Source organism: Monodelphis domestica, chromosome 5, assembly GCF_027887165.1.
Source record: "Monodelphis domestica isolate mMonDom1 chromosome 5, mMonDom1.pri, whole genome shotgun sequence".
NCBI classification, from domain to species: domain Eukaryota; kingdom Metazoa; phylum Chordata; class Mammalia; order Didelphimorphia; family Didelphidae; genus Monodelphis; species Monodelphis domestica.
In genome coordinates this window covers 74,098,504-74,119,131 of record NC_077231.1, presented here as the reverse complement: position 1 = coordinate 74,119,131, position 20,628 = coordinate 74,098,504, and the positions used below count along the sequence as shown (strand labels likewise).

Below are 20,628 nucleotides of genomic sequence, written 5' to 3'. Positions count from 1 at the left end.
GTTTTCCAAATACCAAAACAAGTTCTATCTTTTATATCTAAAAATAATGATGCTTCTCAAGATTAATTTGAGATATTAAAAATAAAACAGTTCTCTGTAAAATAAAAACTATTGAATATAGCAGACTTTAATTTATCAGAAAGTAAAAGCGAACGATGGAAAGTCAGAGAGAAGATCATATTAATAAGTACTCTTAGAGATGGGAGGGGAAGGAAGCAAAATAAAATATTTCAAAGGATTCTGTTTCATAGGTGTGGATGCTCCCTCCAAAACTATACCATGCCTTAGTAAGTGAATGAATGAATGAAATAGTAATTATTATGTGTTTACTCTTTGCAAAGCTTTGTCCTAAATTCTGGGAGTATAACACAGAAAAGACAGTTCCTCTTCTCAGGGAATTCGTTTTCTAATAAGGAAAGCAGCAAGTCAAGTGGAAATATCCAGTGATCCTTAGCATGCACAATGGATGGATAAAAGCATATTGGTTTCTGATGGTGCCAATGACTTTTTTGGTTAAGAACTTTTTTTTCTGCATCTTCAAATGCTTTGACTAAGAAAGTGGGGGCTACAGCACCTACAAAAGTAGGATGAGGTTACATATATGCAAAGGTTGATCCCCTGGATGAAGTCTATCAGGATTAGGTTTGAAGCAGGATTGGAGGATGTTGAGTTAGTTAGTGTTTGGTGGTGGTGTCAGGGATGGTACATCTCTTCTCCCTAAAAAATTGTTCTTCCCAATGAGGACTGTGAAAGCTAAGCTGAAAATAGAATTGGTAGACTGGATGAAATTGCAGCTCATCTGCTTCTCAGATCCTGGGCAAATCAAGCATGTATTAAAAATTTATTATGACCTGGACACTATGCCAAGAACTGGGGATACCAAAATATAACTCCTCTTTATCTAATGGAGATAGCCAGTATATAACTAATTATGCAAGGTAATTATAGAATAGATAGAAAATTGCTCTTGAAAGGGAAGACATTCACAGTTGGGGAAATTGGTTTTTGTAAGCTGATGTGGCTGAAATCATCATTTACTAGCCAACTTGGTGATAGAGTCTAACTCTATCCAAATTTGGTCAGCTTGGTCTTCAAGCTAATAGAATATAATCTCTTGCCAAACTCCTACACAAAACCTTTCCAGTTTGGTATGTGCTAATGGAGCTTGGCCTTCACTGGTACAGCCTTCAAAATGACAAATTCTAGTCATTTCTAAACCATGACAAGTCATCAGAGGAGGGCCTCAATAGAGAAATACAGCTCATGTTCTATAATAGCTAGTTTGGCCTTAGGCTATATTCTAAGAGACATAGTGTCCACAGTGAAGGAGGTGATCCTCTTCCTCATTCCACCCTGATTAGATCACACAGTGGTAGTACTGTATTCACTTCTGAGCTCCATGTTGTAAAGAAAACATTGATAATTTGAGCATATAAAGAAGGAAGCCAAGATGGTGAGGAAATAGAGACTTGTGCCCTATGAAAGTAAGTTAGAGGAACTGAGGGTATTAAGTTCAAAGAAGAAAAGTCTTAAAGAGTACAGGATAATTACCTGAAAGTTAAGGTTTTTAAAATAGATTAACTTTGTCCTGAGCTCCCCATAGAGGCAGCTAGGTGGTTCAATAGATAAAGTGCTGAGTCTGGACTCAGGAAAACCTGAATTCAAATTTGCAGGTAGACACTTACTATCTTTGAGATAATAGGCAAGTCACTTCTGTTTGCTTCAGTTTCTTCATATGTAAAATGAGAATAATAATGGTACCCACTTCCCATGGATATTGGGAGGATCGAATGAGATAACATTTGTAAAGTACACTTAGCATAGTGCAAGGTTCACAGAAGGGAACAAGGTAGGTGCTTAATAAATGCTTGTTTTTTTCTTCCTCCCTCCCTCCTCTCTCCCTCCTCCTTCCCTCCCTCCCTCCCTCCCTCCCTCCCTTCCTACCTTCCTTCCTTCCTTCCTTCCTTCCTTCCTTCCTTCCTTCCTTCCTTCCTTCCTTCCTTCCTCCCTCCCTCCTTTCTTTTCTCCCTCACTGCCTCTCAGAGAAGGTCTGATAGGCAAGGTGAGATAATGTTTCGATATCACAGCTGAGTCCACACTGGACACCCTTTGTCTGAAGCCTGAGCTTTTTTTCACTCAATGTGGATTTATCCTCAACTTTGTTTTTGACCAGAATTCTGATTTCCTTATTTATGGAACTTCTGATGAAGAAATTCTTTTAATTTTGTAGATGAACACTTCTTTTGGATTTTTGTTCTCTTAGAACAGAGGTCCCCAAACTACGGTCCAAGGGCCACATGCAGCCCCCTGAGGCCATTTATCAGCCCCCACCACATTTCCAGAAGGGGCACCTCTTTCATTGGTGGTCAGTGAGAGGAGCACTGTATGTGACAGCACTGCAAAGTGCAGCATCGATCCCATACAGTACTACTTCCAGTGACATAATACTTTGGGTGGCGCCTTGATCTGAGAGTAACTGAACAAGAAAGAGCCGCTGCGCAAAGGATTATGTGGCTGCACAGTGGAATCAGCATGGTGAGCTACGATCTGGGGAAGGGGATTCCTCACTGTATATGTTGCTGCCCTGTATAGTGGTGGCAGTGCTGGACCTGTGGAAGGTGTGACAGACCCATCACAGCCAGTGCTGCAGCCTCCGCTATCCCAGACAGCCGTATACAGATTTGTTCATAGTTTGTTTGCTTGTTTTTTTAATAGTCCGGCTCTCCAACAGTCTGAGGGACAGTGAACTGGCTCCCTGTGTAAAAAGTTTGGGGACTCCTGCTTTAGCATGAGAGGTTAAGTACCTACTACATGCCTTGCAAAGGGGATCCAAAAAGAGGCAAAAGCCAGTCCCTGCCCTCAAGCAACTTACACTATGTAACCAAGGAGACAAAACAAATATATGTAAACTGTATACAGGATAAACAGGAAACAATTAACAGAGGGAAGGCACTGGAATTAAGAGGGGATGGGGAAGGCATCCTTTAGAAGGTGAGAGTTAATTGGGGACTTAAAGGAAACCAAGAGGTCAGTAGTCAGAGCAGAAGAGGGGGTCAGCCAGAGAAAATGCCCAGAACTGAGGCATGGAGTTTATTATTATTATTAAAGATATACAAGCTTTACAATGGGAAAAAGATCTAAGGATATTCCAACAGGTCAGGCTGCTCTTTATACCATGGATCATGTGCCTAAAAATATGATGCATCTGTGGTGTAATGGTGGATCTGGAATCAAAGTTCTTAGCTTCAAATATTCCCTCCACAACTTTGCCATCCTTGTGACTTTATAAATAATTTAAAATCTTTCAACCCCAATATTATCATTTATAAAATGAGGAAAGGTAGACTGATGATCTCTTCCAGTTCTAAATTCTATGATCTCACCTTTGGTACTTAAAGGGTGGAAGAGGAGGTATAAATCACCTTTATCTATCAGAGCATAATAGACTTGGAAATTTTAAGTCAACTCAGAAATATATAAATCCTATGATAATAATAACAGCTATATTTCTATATTTCTTTAGTGTTTGCAAAGTGCCTTCTGGGGGCTACCTAGGAGGCAGATATTATCTTGATCTCCATTTTACAAATGATGCAACTGAGGAGGACAGGAATTAAATGATTTGCCCAAGGACACACAACTAGTCAGTGTCCTGGGCAGGATTTAAATTCTAACTTTCCTCATTCCAAATCCCATACTATCCACTGTACTACCTAGCTGCCTAAAGCCTCTTGTTTAACAGATGAAGAAACTGGAATCTAAAGGGAATATTTATTTTATAAAATTCTTTTTTTTTTTCAAATGGACTTGGCTCCTTGGTGGCATAATGAAGAGAATAAAGAAGAAGCCAAGAAGACCCGAGGTGAAATTCTGCTCTTGATACTTACTAGATTGCTGATTGAGCAAATCACTCTCACCTTCCTCATCTGTAAAATGGGGATAATAATAGAGCTATTGGGGGAAGTCAAATAAGATAACACATGTAACATCCATTGCCAACCTTAAAAAACTATATAAATAATATTTTGTTGTTATTATTATTTATTTATTATTACTATCTATTATTATTCTTTCCTTACAAAGACACTGCTTACAGAGAAGTTTTAGGCAAGAAGAAAAGGTAATGCCTGTCCTCTAATCCTAATCCTCAAAAAAATTTTTTTAAATGTTATTGGTTAGCAAGAAATAGAAGGGATGGATCAAGGAAAGCCATATACTGCAAAGAGTTGATGAGGAGCAGAATCTCACATTTATATAATGATTAATAGTTATTCAGTACCTTATATGCATTGTTTACTTGAGTTTCAAAATAGAATTCATAACTAGTATTATTATTCTAGATATTATTATTCTCTTTTTATGAATAGGCACACTTAGGTTAAGTGATTTAGTCATGGTTAAACAGTAAATAAATGTCAGAGGAGAGATTTGAACCAGGTCTTCTGAAGGCAAGCCTTGAATTCTATTTACCACTCCGTGCTGTCTCTCAGATAAAATACCTTAAGAGTTATAAAGCACTTTCCACATAATATCCCTGTGACCTCTGAAGTAGAAATTAAGAACATAATAATTGTCATTTAAAAAATGAAAAACCCTTAGCTTCTTCGTATCTACAGCAGCAAGAGCTAGGCAATCAGGGTCACACAGCTAGGAAGTATCTGAGGTCAAATTTGAACTCAGAACCCCATTAAAGGTCTGGAGCTCCTATCCACAGAGCTATTTAGTAGCCCCACAATTAACATTTAAATTGCATTCTTAAGTTTGCAAATTGCTTTGCAACCAATGTAAAAATCTCATTTGAGCTTCTAAACTACCCTGTGAGCTATTGAGCACAAACTTTATTGTTCCCATTTTACAGATGAAGAAATTTTAACTCAGTGACTTGTTTAGAGTTTCCTAGATAATACAAGTCAGAATCAGGTTTTAGCATAAGGTTTCCCTGATTCCAGGTCCAGGGCTCTTTACATCACATTAGAGTACTTTTCATTGATGGGACAGCTAGAAGGAAATAAATATTTTTTAATGGAGAAAATATTAAGGTTTGAGAATAAAAAATTGGGGAAAATATTAGCTTGATTCTGTGATTCCACAAGCCAATGATTTCTTGGATAGGACAGAATTACCTGGAATCCTCGACCAAGGGTGACCTCTTGTGGCTTCAACTGAGACATGGAAGTCCATGATCTTGATAATACTGAATGATGGAGAAGGAAAGCATTGAACCCTCTGTTTTCCCTCAGATTGAAATTGTGACTGTGATGCCTTCTGGAAATAGAGAGCTTCCTAGCCCACCACCACTGTCCCTGGAGCCAGAGGAAGAAGAATCCACTGCAAAATTGATTGATGGCTCCTCTCCAAATGGGCAAGAATTCATCGGTGTCCTCGGTCCTCAAACCAATGAAGGTTGGTATACTCAGAGTCAAGTTCTAGATTATATAGCTTTGGCACCTTTTGATGTCAGAGGTCTCAAGATGTTGGCTTTTTTCCTAAAAGAAAGAAAAATAGAGTAAGAGTTTTAGAGTAGAGTAAAAGAGAAGCAGGAGATAAGCATGAGATTTCTTTTTCAAATAGATAATTTCACCCCAAAGTGTTATTTTCTGCTTAATCCAAATGATTGGATGAAATAAAATCTAGATGGTATGAGAAGCATGATTCAGTAGAACACCAGCAGTGATGTCAGAGGAACTAGATTCAAATATTGTTTCTGTTACTTAATCAGATGACGTCTCCAGATTTATGACTTTCAATAGAATTATTTAATTTATACTTAATATCCCTCATTATTTATCAATTGATTCATTTTTTGTTTGTTAATAAATTCATTTTTGAAATCCTTTCATTCATTTATCTAGTCTTTCATTTATTAGTTTATCTATTGAGCTACCTATCTAATTATTCCATTCCAAAAATCCATTTATTTTCTTGTTCATCCATTCTTTTACTTATTGTTCATTCATTCACTAATTGATTGTCTGGACCTTGTGATTTTATAAGTATAAGGAATTTCCAACGAGGAGCCACCATCTTCCACTGCAGCTCAGTAAATATACTGCAGCTTAAAGAACTGAGAGGTTGGTTAAGTGACGTGCCAATGGCAGACCACTTATACAAGTCAGAGCCCCAGCCCCTCTATTTCCTTTGCCAGGGTTGCCTCTCCCTTTTTATTATGAGACTCTATATTTAGATCTTTGAGAGGGAATGAACACTTTCAATTAGTTTTATCCTATGCCAGGACTAATAACAACAGGTAGCATTTACATAATGCTATAAGGTTGCAAAGCTTTTGAATAATTTTCTTGTTCTCATTGTATATTCATAACAACTCTAGGAGGTAAGGGTTCTTATCTCCATTTGACAGATGAAAATATTAAGGCAATCTGAGGTTAAGCAACTTGTTCAAAGTCATACAACTAGGAGTATCTAAGGCTTCAATTGAACTCAGGTCTTCCTAACTCCAGCCTAGTACTACATCTACTGTACCAGGTAGCTACCTTCAGCCTAGATCTGAGACTTCCAAAAATATGCTAAATAATTTTATTTAGTACTAATAAGGTATCTTATTTAAACCTTAAAAAAACTATGAAATATATATTTTTTTCAGATCTGAGATTTCATTGTCATGAAGATATCATTACCCCAATGCACATAAGCAATTTCTAGTGTTAGAAAGTTACCTTGAAAGGAGAGAGAAGGTAAATAATTTTCCCAGAGCAACAGAACCTTAAATGACAGAGAAAGGATTTAAGCTCAGGACTTTAATAACTAAGCTTGGCTCTTTATTCTACTGTATTATACATTTTCTCATGAACTTAATACTACAAGTTGTGGTTATTGCTGTTTAACAATTTCAAGAAAAGTGTTATTTCAGTTGCTTTATTTGTCTTTCCCAAAAAACACAATTAATACCTTCCTCATAGGGATTAGAGATATAAGTAAAGAGAAGAGGAAGGAAATAAATATTCATTTAGCAACTACTATGCACCAGTCACATACAATACAAATATTATCTCATTTGAAATAAAAGATTTGGCATGCAAAATATTTTGCCAATTTTCAGCATCACATTAATATCAGTGGTTATGTTATTCATCATTATCAATAGAATCATCATGGGACATTAATGCACTGCTGGTGGAGTTGTGAATTGATCCAACCATTCTGGAGGGCAATTTGGAACTATGCCCAAAGGGCACTAAAAGACTGTCTGCCCTTTGATCCAGCCATAGCACTGCTGGGTTTTACCCCAAAGAGATAGTAAGGAAAAAGACTTGTACAAAAATATTCATAGCTGCGCTCTTTGTGGTGGCAAAAAATTGGAAAACGAGGGGATGCCCATCAATTGGGGAATGGCTGAACAATCTGTGGTATATGTTGGTGATGGAATACTATTGTGCTAAAAGGAATAATAAAGTGGAGGAATTCCATGGGAACTGGAACAACCTCCAGGAAGTGATGCAGAGTGAGAGGAGCAGAACCAGGAGAACACTGTACACAGAGACTGACACACTGTGGCACAATCTAATGTAATTGACTTCTCTATTAGCAGCAATGCAATGATCAGAACAATTCTGTGGGATTTACAAGAAAGAACACTATCCACATTCAGAGAGAGAACTGTGTGAGCAGAAATACAGAAGAAAAACAATTGCTTGATTACATGGGTCGAGGGGATATGATTGGGGATGTAGACTAAAAGATCACCCTGGTGCAAATACTAATAATATGGTAATAGGTCTTGATCAATGACACATGTAAAACCCAGTGAAATTGCTTGTTGGCTATAGGAGGGGGAATAGGAGGAAGGGAGGGAAAGAACATGATTCATGTAACTATGGAAATATTCTAAATTAACTAAGTAAATAAATAAACTTAAAAATAAAATAAAATCATCATTACAAAAGTATGCTACTCATATGAAAATGACATTTCAGTATAAAGTAGAAAATATTATTGATTTTCAAGGTTTTAAAAATTTCTTCGGAGATCAGCTAGCAATGTAAATGGGACATTTCCTAGCTGTGTGATCATAGCAAGTCACAACTGTGACAAGTGAAAGATTAAATGACTGAGGAAACAAAGGTTCAAGCTTCTGAGTGCATTGATTAAGCAATGCATGTCGATTGCCCAAAGAATCAGGGTCCAAAGCCTTCTTCAGCTTTGGAACTGGTTTTCAAATATAGGGAGTGATTTTGATACACTAAAACAATCAATCAAATAAAACCAAATAATTAAAAGGAAACAATTGACCAGGATATGTTAGGTAATCTGATTTCTAATTGCAGGAAAGATTGGGAACTTTCTAAGCTGAGAGAGGGAAAGCAAACTATTGCAATTTTCTGAAATCAAAAAGAGGTGTCCCACTCACCCCGAGTATCTGTGGACACTCAAAGGAACATGGAAACAATAACTGGTCAGTATACAGCCAGTTTTAAGAAAAGTCATATAGTTTACTTAAGATAGATAATTGGAGAAAAAACTCCTGGAATCAATCCTAGGATCTGTTTCTGGACAGTAATAGTTAAGAGCCTCTAAACCAGCAGAGATGTTCTTGTTTCCCAGCCCCATCATGCTAGGATCAAGCAATGCAGTAAGGTTTTTTCAGTGTGTTTTTCCCCTCCAGTTCCCACAATTGAATAAAATTTTCTCATATGATAGAAGTTGGACTCGACTCATGACTGGATAGAAAGGAAATCGAGCTACATCCAAAATCATTCATTCACTCATTGACTGACTGTAGAGACCTTGTTATTTCATTAGTTCATGGAATTCCCAGTAAGAAACCACCATCTTTCAATGGAGCCCAAATAGAGTCAAGGTCATTTACTCAATCCCCACCATTAAATCACTTGCTGACCTAATTCCCTCACACCTTCTTGAAGGCTAAATTACCTAATCTATAAAATGAGGGGGTTAGGCTGGATGTACTCAGGCCTCTCTTTTATCTCTAGTTCTATATGCTATGAATTTAGTCATTGTCATGGATTTAGAATTGGAAGGGACCATAAAGGTCATCAGTTCCAACCCCTATATTTTACCAATGAGGAAATGGAGACACAAATATGCTAAGTGACTTATTTAGGGTCAAAGCTACTATATATACTATTTGAATGATGAAATGATTCCCAAAGAACTCAGGAAAAGCTTTGTAAATTTGTCAAGATTTGTCAATCAACATTATTTAGCATTTTGCACTAGAATAATATGTTTCATATAAATAACATGCTAGATAATAATGTTTGAAATAGTGATGATAATACCAATCATAGGTATCTAGATGGTGACTCAACCTTTTCAAAGCACTATTATCATACTTGAACTTCACAACAATCCTATCAAATGCCATATCTATGATTTTATTGGTCACAGAATCCAAGAGCAGAAAGGTTAGAGGGCATCAAGGCAAACCTTCTCCTACCTCCTATTTTACAGATAAGGAAATTGAACCCCAGAGAAGTTTGGTGATTGAATTTACCCAACTTGTTAAATTCTGAAATGAGATTCAAACTCACATCTGAAATCCAGTGATCTATCAACTATACTAGAATGAGTTTAGTTCCTTTTCTCATCTACAAGTATCTGATCACAGATTTTGCCTTAGGAAGGGGTCTGAGAAGTTATTTTCTCTATCCCCATATTTTATAGCTGAGGAAACTAAGACTCAGAGAAATGTCTAGCATCTTCAAGGAAGTATAGTAGAATTAGAAGTCAAACTGACTCTTGATTACATTTTGATGGAAAATACAGCAATTTTGCCTCTGCATTATGTAGGGAGGGAAAATAGAAAGCAATAATAATGTATCTGAATTTACAATGCAACTTCTCCATACAATTATTATTTAAATAAATTAACATATACTTTAAAATATAAGAAAATAGACTTAATTTAAAAAATTATGATGACAAGGAGCAAGTATCACTTGAAATGACTGGGAGAAATGAGCAGGATTAAAATTTCAGGTCTGCTTTGATTAATTGGTCTAAGCTTCTTTGGTTTCTTTTTGCTTAGAATAATTTTCTTCCCTGAAATTAGCATTTTACATTTTCCTATATAGTCATAGAATATTGATATATAATATAATCATAATCTACATACTCAAGGTTTCAGGGCTGGAAGGGGTCTTAGAGGTCCCTTGATTCAGAGAGGTTTATTATCTTGCCCAAGTCCAAATGGATAATAAATCATAGAACTACTATTTGATACTAGATTTTCTAACCTAATTCAGAGTTTTTTCTAATATGACCCAAGAATACATTTGTGGCTTCATTACACAGCCAATTATATTGACTTTTATCTTTTTTAAAAAGCATATTCAGAAATGGACATAAAGTTCTGGTCAATTATCTACAATGACAAAAGGTTATAAAGCAAAAAATGATAATATTTTACTAATCAAAATAGAATTTTAAACTAAAAATGGATTTTAAAACAATAAATTTATTAACTAAGACAAACTAAAAATTTAAAAATTTGAAATTAGACATGGCTGTTACATTATTTCTTGCTTTTTTAGGATAGAAATCTGGCAAAATAACAATAGCATCAATAGTATTTTAAAATACATTTAATTAGTCACTTGATCCTGACAACACTGGGAAGGAGGTGCTATTACTATTCCCCTTTACAGATGAGGAAACTAAGAATTAATAAATGATTTGTCCAGGATTAGCCAGTGATTAGTGTTGTGTTTCAGTCACATCTGACTTCCCATGACCCATTTGGGGTTTTCTTTGGCAAACATACTGGATTGGTTTGGCATTTCTTACTCCAGCTCATTTTAAAAATGAGGAAACTGAGGCAAACAGGGTTTCCTGGCCCCAGTTCCAACATTTTAACCATTGGCCTAGCTGTTTGTATCAAATAAACTGTGATACTCTTGAAGTCAGACGAATAGTGACTACTTTAACCTTCAATTTTCTCATTTTAAAAATGAAAAGTTTGGACAAGATCAATAGTTCTCAGTTTCATTTGGGGACCTTTTTTAGGGATTCCTGAGTTTAAAACTATTTTCATCATAACATTAAGATGTTATAATTTCCAATACAGTAAATATCATAAACTATAACCCATATAAACATGAGTATTTTAGTGAACCTTTAGTATTTTTAGACATGTAAGGAGTCCTGCTTTCAAACAGTATAAGAAACATTAGATTAGATGACCTCCTTGTGGTTCAAATATCCTTTAATGCTGATTATTTTTCATTTACATAGTAGGTATTATTGAAAGATAAAAACCTACCAAAATGTGGGGCTATTTGTATATAGTTACAATATGTATATCCAATACTTTCTTAGAACTTTTTTTAAAAAAAAATTTATCTTTCCCAATTACATTTAAAAACAATGAAATTCTAAAAATTACTTTCCTTAATGTATTTCTCTTTTCAGACTTTCCCACCTGCCTCCTATGCACTTGTATGAGCACCACTGTCTACTGTGATGACCATGAACTTGATGCTGTCCCTCCTCTGCCCAAGAACACAGCGTATTTCTATTCCCGATTTAATAGAATAAAAAAGATCAACAAAAATGACTTTGCACATCTAAGTATGCTCTGAAATTTATATTAATAGAGTTGTCTAGGTCAATCGAAGGGATAATGACTTGTACGGGCTATAAAGTCAGTATGTCTCAGAGTTGGGATCAGAACCCAAGTCTTTCAGATATTAAGGGCAAATATCTACCCACAATTATACCACACTGCCTTTCTTTGATGGCATAAAATAAATATTTCCTTATTGTAAATGGAAATTTAAATGCTAAGATATCAAGTTAGATTTTGTTAGTTATTTCTTGATTATTTAAATCAATTTATTGTTAAGTAGACAATGCTAAAAATAATTAAAGGGAATTATTTTAGTGGGTTGGAAATCCTTTAACTTAATTTTGTTTTGTTTATTATAATTTATTTATAATTTAATTAATGATATATATAAATAATATAGCATATTCTATGAGATACAAAGTATATACATAATGATATATCCATATGAAATGAATGTTATAATGCATAATGTAATTTATACATATATTGTGTATTATTTTGTTCACTTGTTTCAGTCACATCTGTGTCTCTGTGACCCTATTTGGGATTATCTTGGCAGAGATACTGGAGTGGTTTGTCATTTCCTCCTTCCAACTCATTTTAAAATGAGGAAATTGAAGAAAGCAGAGTTAAATGACTTGCCCAGGGTCACACATAAGTATCTGAGGCCATATTTGAATTCAGGAAGATGAGCCTTCCTAATTCCAGGTCTGGCACTCTATCCACTGTATCATCTAGATGCCCCAAAATACATATTATAAAAAATATATATTATAATATATGTATATAATTAAATATATGACTGACTTCTAGATGCCAGATTGCCATGGTCAGACATGAGTTGGTGACATTTCTTCAAAAATCTTTGATTTTTGGATACATTTGTAATCTCTTTAATATGGGATAGTTTTTGTATCCATGTCTACCCACCTCTAGAGCTCTTGGCAAGGTCCTTCGGTGAATCTTTCACTCACTATGCTAGATGCCAAGTGCCTTCCTGTATCTTTTTTTCCTTTTTTTGTTTAATTTTGATTTTTCAAACTAAAAATATGATATCTTTGTAGTTATGAAACATTTGTTGAGATTTATTTTATTGCAAATGTTACTGTCAAGAAATATATCAGGAAAAACAACTACTGAGAAAATATCCTTTAAAGAGCAGTGTCCATGGATATTCATGGAGCACATGTAAAAGAATAAATGGGCCATGTTTTAAAAATATAACAGACCCATTCATTTGATGAAGTTAAATGTTCTTGTAATTATGTAAATCTACATGATATGTGGAGGAAGCCTGGATATTACAGGAAATTGTGAAGCATTGAATAATAGCTCATTAGAGAGAGAGGGCTAAATTCACTAACTGTCCATCTCCAAGAACAATGATCATCTCTTGATTTCTTCTTTGCTATTGTAGGAGGGAAAAAAAAGAATATGCATGGATATTTTCTGTTCACTTTCTTTTTTAGGTGATTTAAAAAGGATTGATTTGACATCAAATTTAATATCTGAGATTGATGAAGATGCTTTCAGAGAACTTCCCCAGCTTCGGGAACTTGTCCTTCGTGACAACAGAATCAGACAGCTCCCAGAGTTACCAGCTACACTGACCTTCATTGATATCAGCAATAATAGGCTGGGCAGAAAAGGAATAAAACAAGAAGCATTTAAAGTGAGCTTAGGATTTCTCTGTGTGTGTCTCTCTTTGTTTCAGTCTCTCTCTTCTTCTTCCTTCTCCTCTCTTTCTTTCCTCATCCATCTTTCTCCTTCCTCTTTCCCTCACTCTATTCTCTTCTTCTTTCCACCTCTTTTTCATACTTTATCTAGCTTTAAAAATGTTTTGAGATAACCAAAACAACTTGCAGATGTTTTGTTTTGATTTTTTTTTCCTAAGAAAGCTGAACTACTTGTCTCCCTCAATTCAAGAAAAATAAACAATCAAAGAAGGGGGTCTTCCTAAAAGTCATTGGAAACAATTGTGATTATCATCAAGAAGCATTTATCTTCTCCAACATACAGGCAATGCTGACCTCATTTGAAATGTGTAATGACTATAAAAAAGCTACTTAACCTTTGCTATACTTGTTCATTACCAATCAAAATCTAAGACATGTTTGTGTTCCCACTATATATACATTATTTTGTTTTTATGCTTCTTTAAGAGCTGCATGAGGAATGGGAGTAAAAGTTAAATTATAATAGCTCTTATTTTTCAACAAATTCTTGTCTTTGGTTTTTAAATAGGATATGTATGATCTTCATCATCTTTACATTACGGATAATAACTTGGACCACATTCCACTCCCACTGCCTGCAAACCTCCGAGCTCTCCATCTCCAGGTAGCCTTTTAGAAAGGAAAAAAGAGGGGACAAAGAATAATGTCCCATTTCAGAAAGAAAACAGATGGCAAAGAGACTGGCTTATTTTATTGTCAAATATATTCATCTTCCCAATATAATTTTGTAGAAGGAAATGTCATTTTTTAAATTTGAGTTCTGAATCAGAAGACTTTTGTTCATATTCTGTCTCTATAATTCACTATCTCTGTTATTATGCCAGTTATTTAACTTCAGGATCCTAATTTGTAAAGTGAAAGGGAGGTGTTTGAACAAAAGTCCTCTTCAACTCTAAATCTATGATTCTATGTTCTCTTTTCATTCTGAAAATAAGAAATTATTACAACAATTTTTCTGGCCACCTATTAATTTCCTGTAACACTTTAAAGTCTTAGTAATTTGTCCCTCTACATTATCCATTGTTGATTTGACATGTTTTTCTTAAAGAAAACATTCAAGACAACTACTTAAGAACCCTGTAAGATAGTGGAGTGGGGAGAGATGTTTACTTTTAATAGCAGGAAGGGAAAAAAAAGCATCACAGGGATCCTAACTCTAGAAATGGAAGAGGATCTCAGAGGCTGTCTAATCTAGCCCCACTATTTTACATAGGAGGAAACTGAGACCCAGAAAAGGTAAATAACTTTGACCAAGACCACACACTGAGATTATTCGAACTTACAATTCCATTTTGTTATTTAACTTATGGGGGAAAATATTTTTTCAAGATTCCATATCAAGTTTTGTATAAGAATTCATATTTGTTCTTTTTACTTTTTGAGAAGAGGGCAGGAAACAGCCCCAAACTATTTTTTAAAGGAATTTTTGCCTCCTCTCAAAATTAATATTATGGTAAGATTTGGGGTTGTCCTTTCACTTTTTTCTTTAGGAAGAATCACTAGAAACAAATTTTCCAAAATGTTGGCCGACCTGACATCTTCTAAATAAAGATCTGTTTTTCCCCAAGTGAATAACAGGCATGTTCATTGAAAATAAATGTTTTAGCTTGAGTTGTGATCAAATAAGGGCGCTAGCTGGTGCAGTGGATAGAGCACTGCACTTAGAGTCAGGAAGACTCATCTTCATGAGTTCAAATCTGGCCTGAGACATTTAAAATCTGTGTTACCTTGGGCAAGTCATTGACCCTGTTGGACTCAGTTTCCTCATTTGTAAAATGAGCTGGAGAAAGAAATGGCAAACCATTCCAGTGTCTTTGTCAAGAAAACCCCAAATGGGGCCATAGAGAGTCAGACATGATTATAACAACTAAATAATAAGAAGAAATGATTAAATAAATTCCTGCTTTTTTTTGAGAATGGGAATTTTTAACCTATGGGATAAGTCACACTCCCTTCATAATTATTTCAGAGCATGTATATTAGATATCTGGAAGTGAGACTCCATTTATACCCAAAGTAACAAAAAGTGGACACATTTAAAATTGCATAGCAGTAATATCCTACAGAACCACAAGATGGCATTGATATGTAGGGAAATTCTGTCTGTATGTCATAGAATTATTGTTTTATATCCAGAGGGCACCTTAGAGGACATTTCACCCAGCTTCCTTATTGTACAATTGAGGAAATTGAGGCCCAAAGATGCTGTAGAGGTAAATACTTTGAGGTTAGAATTTGAACACTCCTGCTGACCCATTTCTAGTATTCTCTTGTTCTTTATTGTCTCACTGTTTAGTAGAGGGTTAGGTTGTTGGTGCTTGGAGAAATTATCTAGATTTTCTTCCTTCCATTTAGCAGATGAGAAAATTAAAGTCCAGGGAGTTTGAGTGATTTGCCCAAATTCATATGAATAATGGAAATAATAATAGCACTTACCTCCTGGGGTTTTTGTGAAGACAAAATGAAAGAACTGGTTAAATGACTTGCCAGGATCATACAGCTAATAAACATTTTGAACTCATAGACAAAATTCTATACACAGTGGACTTGACTAGATTCCCTCCTCAACTTTTGAAGAAAATACTCCTCCATATATATTAATTTTACCTTCATAAGAACTAGTAGAATGTGAAATTAAAGAAAGATCATTGAGTCCCTAGATGAACCCATACCATTGCTCTTTTAATTCCAACAGATTAGATCTAGAAAACAGAAAAATAACAAAACAAACAAAAAAAACCCATAAGTTTATATGCATGAAGTTCATTTTAGACAGCAAGGGAAAAAAAGGACCTGCTTCTATTTCCTTCAAGGATCCTTAAAAGGAAGGAAGGATTTTGTCTCTCTCAGTTTCAGGCTCCATTGAAACTGGACTTTTGTCAGATTTACTTGGTGTTCAGGGTGCTCTCTGCAGAAACACCATTAATTCAATTTGAGGTGCACCATGGTATAATGGACAGAGAGGTGGCAAGACCTGAATTAAAGCCCAACAAAGACTAGCTATGTCGTTTCTCCATGTCCAAGGAAACTCTGGAAGACTAATGTTATTTATATAGTAGGTGCTGATCTTTAGAGGTAGGAGTTCTTAAAAACAATAGCTAGCATTTATATTGCATTTCGATGTTTATATATCATTTTTATATGTTATCTCCTTTTATTCTCACATCAATCCTAGGAGGTGTCCCCATCTTATAGCTTAAGAAAATGAGGCTAAAAGTTTCAATGATCTTCCCAGGATCATATAGTTAGTATATATCTAATGCAGGATTTAAAAAATTAGGTCTTCCTACTCCACTTTCAACATTCTATCCTCTGTACCACCTAGCTACCTGTTCTTCCCTACCCTGGTGAAATCGTAGATATGTTTTATAAGAAAAAATGTTTTAAGTGATTGTCCACTATTTCCTTATTGCCAAGCAACCTTTAAGATTTATGACTTCATAAATAATAGCTCAAAGTCACAGAGTGATTCTCAAGGAAATGGAGGTGGTGAAGTAGAGCTTTACATTTAGTTAATTTCAAAGAAAACTAGAAAGTTTTGATATGATTTATGGTGGCTATATGTGGACTAGAGTCAGCATGGTATTGTGAGTAGAAAGCAGGCTGTTGAGCTCTAGGTTCAAATCCTCTCTCTCTGAAATATAACCAGTTATCCAAACCTGAGGATTTAAATCATTTTAGCTACTACTATCCCCTGGCAACTCTAAGGTTCTACGTTGCAGAGAAGGCAAATAACTTTATTAACAGAGGAAGTCCATTATTTGGTAGTTTCAGATGCCAATGAAATCCCAGATCTGCATAGCTTTTAAAAATTTATTAAATACAAGAAACTGTGCTACTTCTTCAATGGGCTAACTTGATTTTGGTACTGAAGAAAGAGAAGTAGAAGATCAATCTCATGCCCATCAGAGAGAGGCCAAATAACAACCCTTTAAATGCTGGGGAACCATAAGTTGCCAACAATAACCCCAGAATCATCCTTCACTATTGTATCTTAATTTTACCTCAATATCCCTGAATATCTATTATAAATAGTACTACCAGGATTTATTTAAATGTCACATTGCTTATCATCTGCACCAGTGACAAAGACTACTTAAAATGATCTAGCTGGCTTCTTCCTGTCCTATGGTGAATTAATCAATGAAGAAGTGTTAAATTGGCTCCTACCTTGGTCCCAGCACAAGAGATTGATACAAAAGAATTACACATCATCCTACTCTTGAGAATCTGGGGGACCCAAAACTAAAATATATGAAACTATCATCTTAAGCTACCCTATTAGATCCTTTCAGATCATTACCACAAACATGGTTTTCCCTATTTCATAAAAAAAAAATTCCCATTGGTCATGCCCCCTTTTCCTTCTTATACTAATTAAATACCATGACTATTTTCCCAGTCTCCACATAATATTTGTAGACAGAAGACACAATATTTGCTTTCTGGACCAATTTCTTGATTTTAAAATGAGGAAACTGAGGCCATGGATAGTTAAGTGATTTACTCAAGTGCATATATGTAATGAGAGTAAATGATATAAGGAAGAGGTGTGAAATAGGTTTAGGGTTATTTGTTAATGATGATGAGAGGGAGGCCATGGAATAGAGTAAGGGAAGGAAGGGCAAAGATGAGATGATTATGAGGTCTGTAGAAATATCAGGTAATGTGGTTCAAAGTTGGTTCAATGACCAAAGTTGGTGCAACAACCAAAGTGACTGCCTAGAAGCTGTATGGAACAAAGACACCCTTTGAGCTTTGTTGTTGTTGAGTCATTTTTAGTCATGTCTTACTCTCTATGACCCCACTTTATTGGCAAAGATACTGAACTGATTTACCATTTAGTTCTCCAGCTGATTTTACAGATAAGGAAATGGAGGCAAACAGGGTGAAATGACTTGCCCAGTGTCTCACATCTAGTAAGTGTCTGATGCCAGGTTTGAACTAAGGAAGATGATTCTTCCTGAATCCAAGGCCCATAGTCTATCCACTGTATTATCTAACTTCCCTTTTGAGATTTGAGGGTGGGGGTAAAAATAGGAGCATGTATTAGATTGGGAAAGATGGGAGAAAAAATACATGATTGTACTAGCTGGAGCATTGATCTTGGAATAGCATACATGACTTCACATCTGGCCTCAGACATTTATGAGTTTGTGTGATCTTATTTTGAGCATTTAAACTCTCCAAGCCTCCATTCCATTAGTGATAAAAAGGAACCAATATCAATTGTATTATCTCCTTTACAGGATATTGGGGGAAAGTCCTTTATAAATCTTAAAGTCATCACTTACGATTTCTTATGCACAAATGAAATTAAGGCCCAAAACTGAGTTGATAACATGGTTGTTTGTATACCCTTTGTAGAATAACAACATTCTGGAGATGCACGAAGATACTTTCTGCAATGTTAAAAATCTGACCTATGTACGCAAGGCTCTGGAGGACATTCGGCTGGATGGGAACCCCATCAATTTGAGTAAAACTCCTCAGGCATACATGTGTCTACCTCGCCTGCCAATTGGAAGCCTGGTCTAAGCCAAATTCGGGGTTTGGGCAATGCCTTGTGCTAACAGCAAAAGAATCGTGATGAATGTGCTAGCACAGAAAAAAACCATGCATTATTTACAGATTTGCATTTGGAAATTTGTTATACGTTAAAATAAACCACAAACAGATGAAGGGAAAAAATTAAATATAGGATATCACCATAGAAATACATAATGCAATACCAAACTTCCAAATTGAGCAAATTTAAATAGAAAATATATAACATTTTTATATGTAAGAAGTACCCACATTTAATTTACAATAGGTATGATTTAAAGCTAATTATTCCACAAATTAAGATTTATTATAAATAAGTCAGCCACATATACTTTCAGTATTTATCCAAGGTTTGATACTATAATCAGATTTTTTAATGAAATTATTATGATGTCTTCCCTAAATCATTAGATTTTGGATTATTGTGAAGAAATAAAATTATTAGAAAATTATCTTGATTTGGACAATATTGATTATTATGGTGACTTTCCACAACCACTGACTCTTTTACCATACCCTATTGTTCCCCAGACAGGGAAATCCAGCATACAAGCATTTTCTCTGTCTTCTATGCCTAGAATTATATTTTTCTCCCTCTTTGCCTATTAAGCTCCTTAATTTAAGTCTCTCCCCAAACCCCTTCTTTCACTAGCCTATTGTTCTCCCTCTGCTTAGTATTTCCTATTTATCCTATACAAAACTTGCTCTGTATATATTTGTTTGCATGTTGTATTTCCCATTAGATTTTAAACTCCTTGAGGGCTAGGGTCACTTTTTACCTCTTTTTGTACTCCTAATACTTAGCATAGTGCCTGACACACAGTAGGCCCTTAATAAATGTTTATCAATGGGCTGACTGAGCTAGGTGACACAGTGAATACCAAGCTCTGAGAAATGAGGAAAATTTGTGTTCCAACCCAATATCTTACTAATTGGGGTTGTCTAGGGCCTAGATGAATCATCTAACCTTTCTTAGCCTTATTTTTCTTCAAATGTAAAATGGGAATCATAACAGCACCTACCTTTCATAACTGTTATGAGGATGAAATGATACATTTCTAAGTCATTTTGCAAATCTTAAAGCTCTATAGAAATGCTAGTTATCAAACCAAATAAACAGTATCATAGACGAAAAGGGGGACCTCACCTCCAATGAAGAAAAAATTAAGGCAATCATTAAAAACTATTTTGCCCAATTATATGGCAATAAATATACCAACCTAGGTGATATGGATGAATATTTACAAAAATACATATTACCTAGACTAACAGAAGAAATAGAATTCTTAAATAATCCCATATCAGAAAAAGAAATCAAAAGGCCATCAAAGAACTCCCTAAGAAAAAATCCCCAGAGCCTGATGGATTCACCTGTGAATTCTATCAAACATTCAAAGAACAACTAACCCTAATACTATACAAACTATTTAACATAATAAGCCAAGAAGGGGTTCTACCAAATTCCTTTTATGACACAAACATGGTACTGGTCCTGAAGCCAGGCAGGTCAAAAACAGAGAAAGAAAACTATAGACCAATCTCCCTAATGAATAAAGATGCAAAAATCTTAAATAGGATACTAGCAAAAAGACTCCAGCAAGTGATCAGGAGGGTTATTCAATGTGATCAGGGAGGATTCATACCAGGAATGCAGGGCTGGTTCAATATCAGGAAAACCATCCACGTTATTGACCATATCAACAAGCAAACTGACAAAAATCACAGGATTATCTCAGTAGATGCAGAAAAAGCCTTTGACAAAATACAGCACTCATTCCTATTGAAAAACACTAGAAAGTA

General features: G+C 35.2%; 1 protein-coding gene across 3 annotated transcripts in view; it reads left to right on the top strand.

Moving 5' to 3' along the window:
- Positions 1-19,278, top strand: part of EPYC (epiphycan) — a 39,256-nt gene extending 19,978 nt beyond the window's left edge. For 2 of the 3 annotated variants that reach the window (XM_003341963.4, XM_056798644.1), the window contains exons 3-7: positions 5,241-5,403; positions 11,389-11,547; positions 13,015-13,217; positions 13,790-13,885; positions 18,649-19,278. In XM_003341963.4, coding sequence (XP_003342011.2) covers positions 5,241-5,403; positions 11,389-11,547; positions 13,015-13,217; positions 13,790-13,885; positions 18,649-18,819 — 792 coding nt within the window. In that variant the 3' untranslated portion in view covers positions 18,820-19,278. Of the gene's footprint in view, positions 1-1,500; positions 1,850-5,240; positions 5,404-11,388; positions 11,548-13,014; positions 13,218-13,789; positions 13,886-18,648 lie in introns of those variants that run through there. The other variant, XM_056798645.1, reaches the window with a different exon arrangement.
- Positions 19,279-20,628: the final 1,350 nt, after the last annotated feature.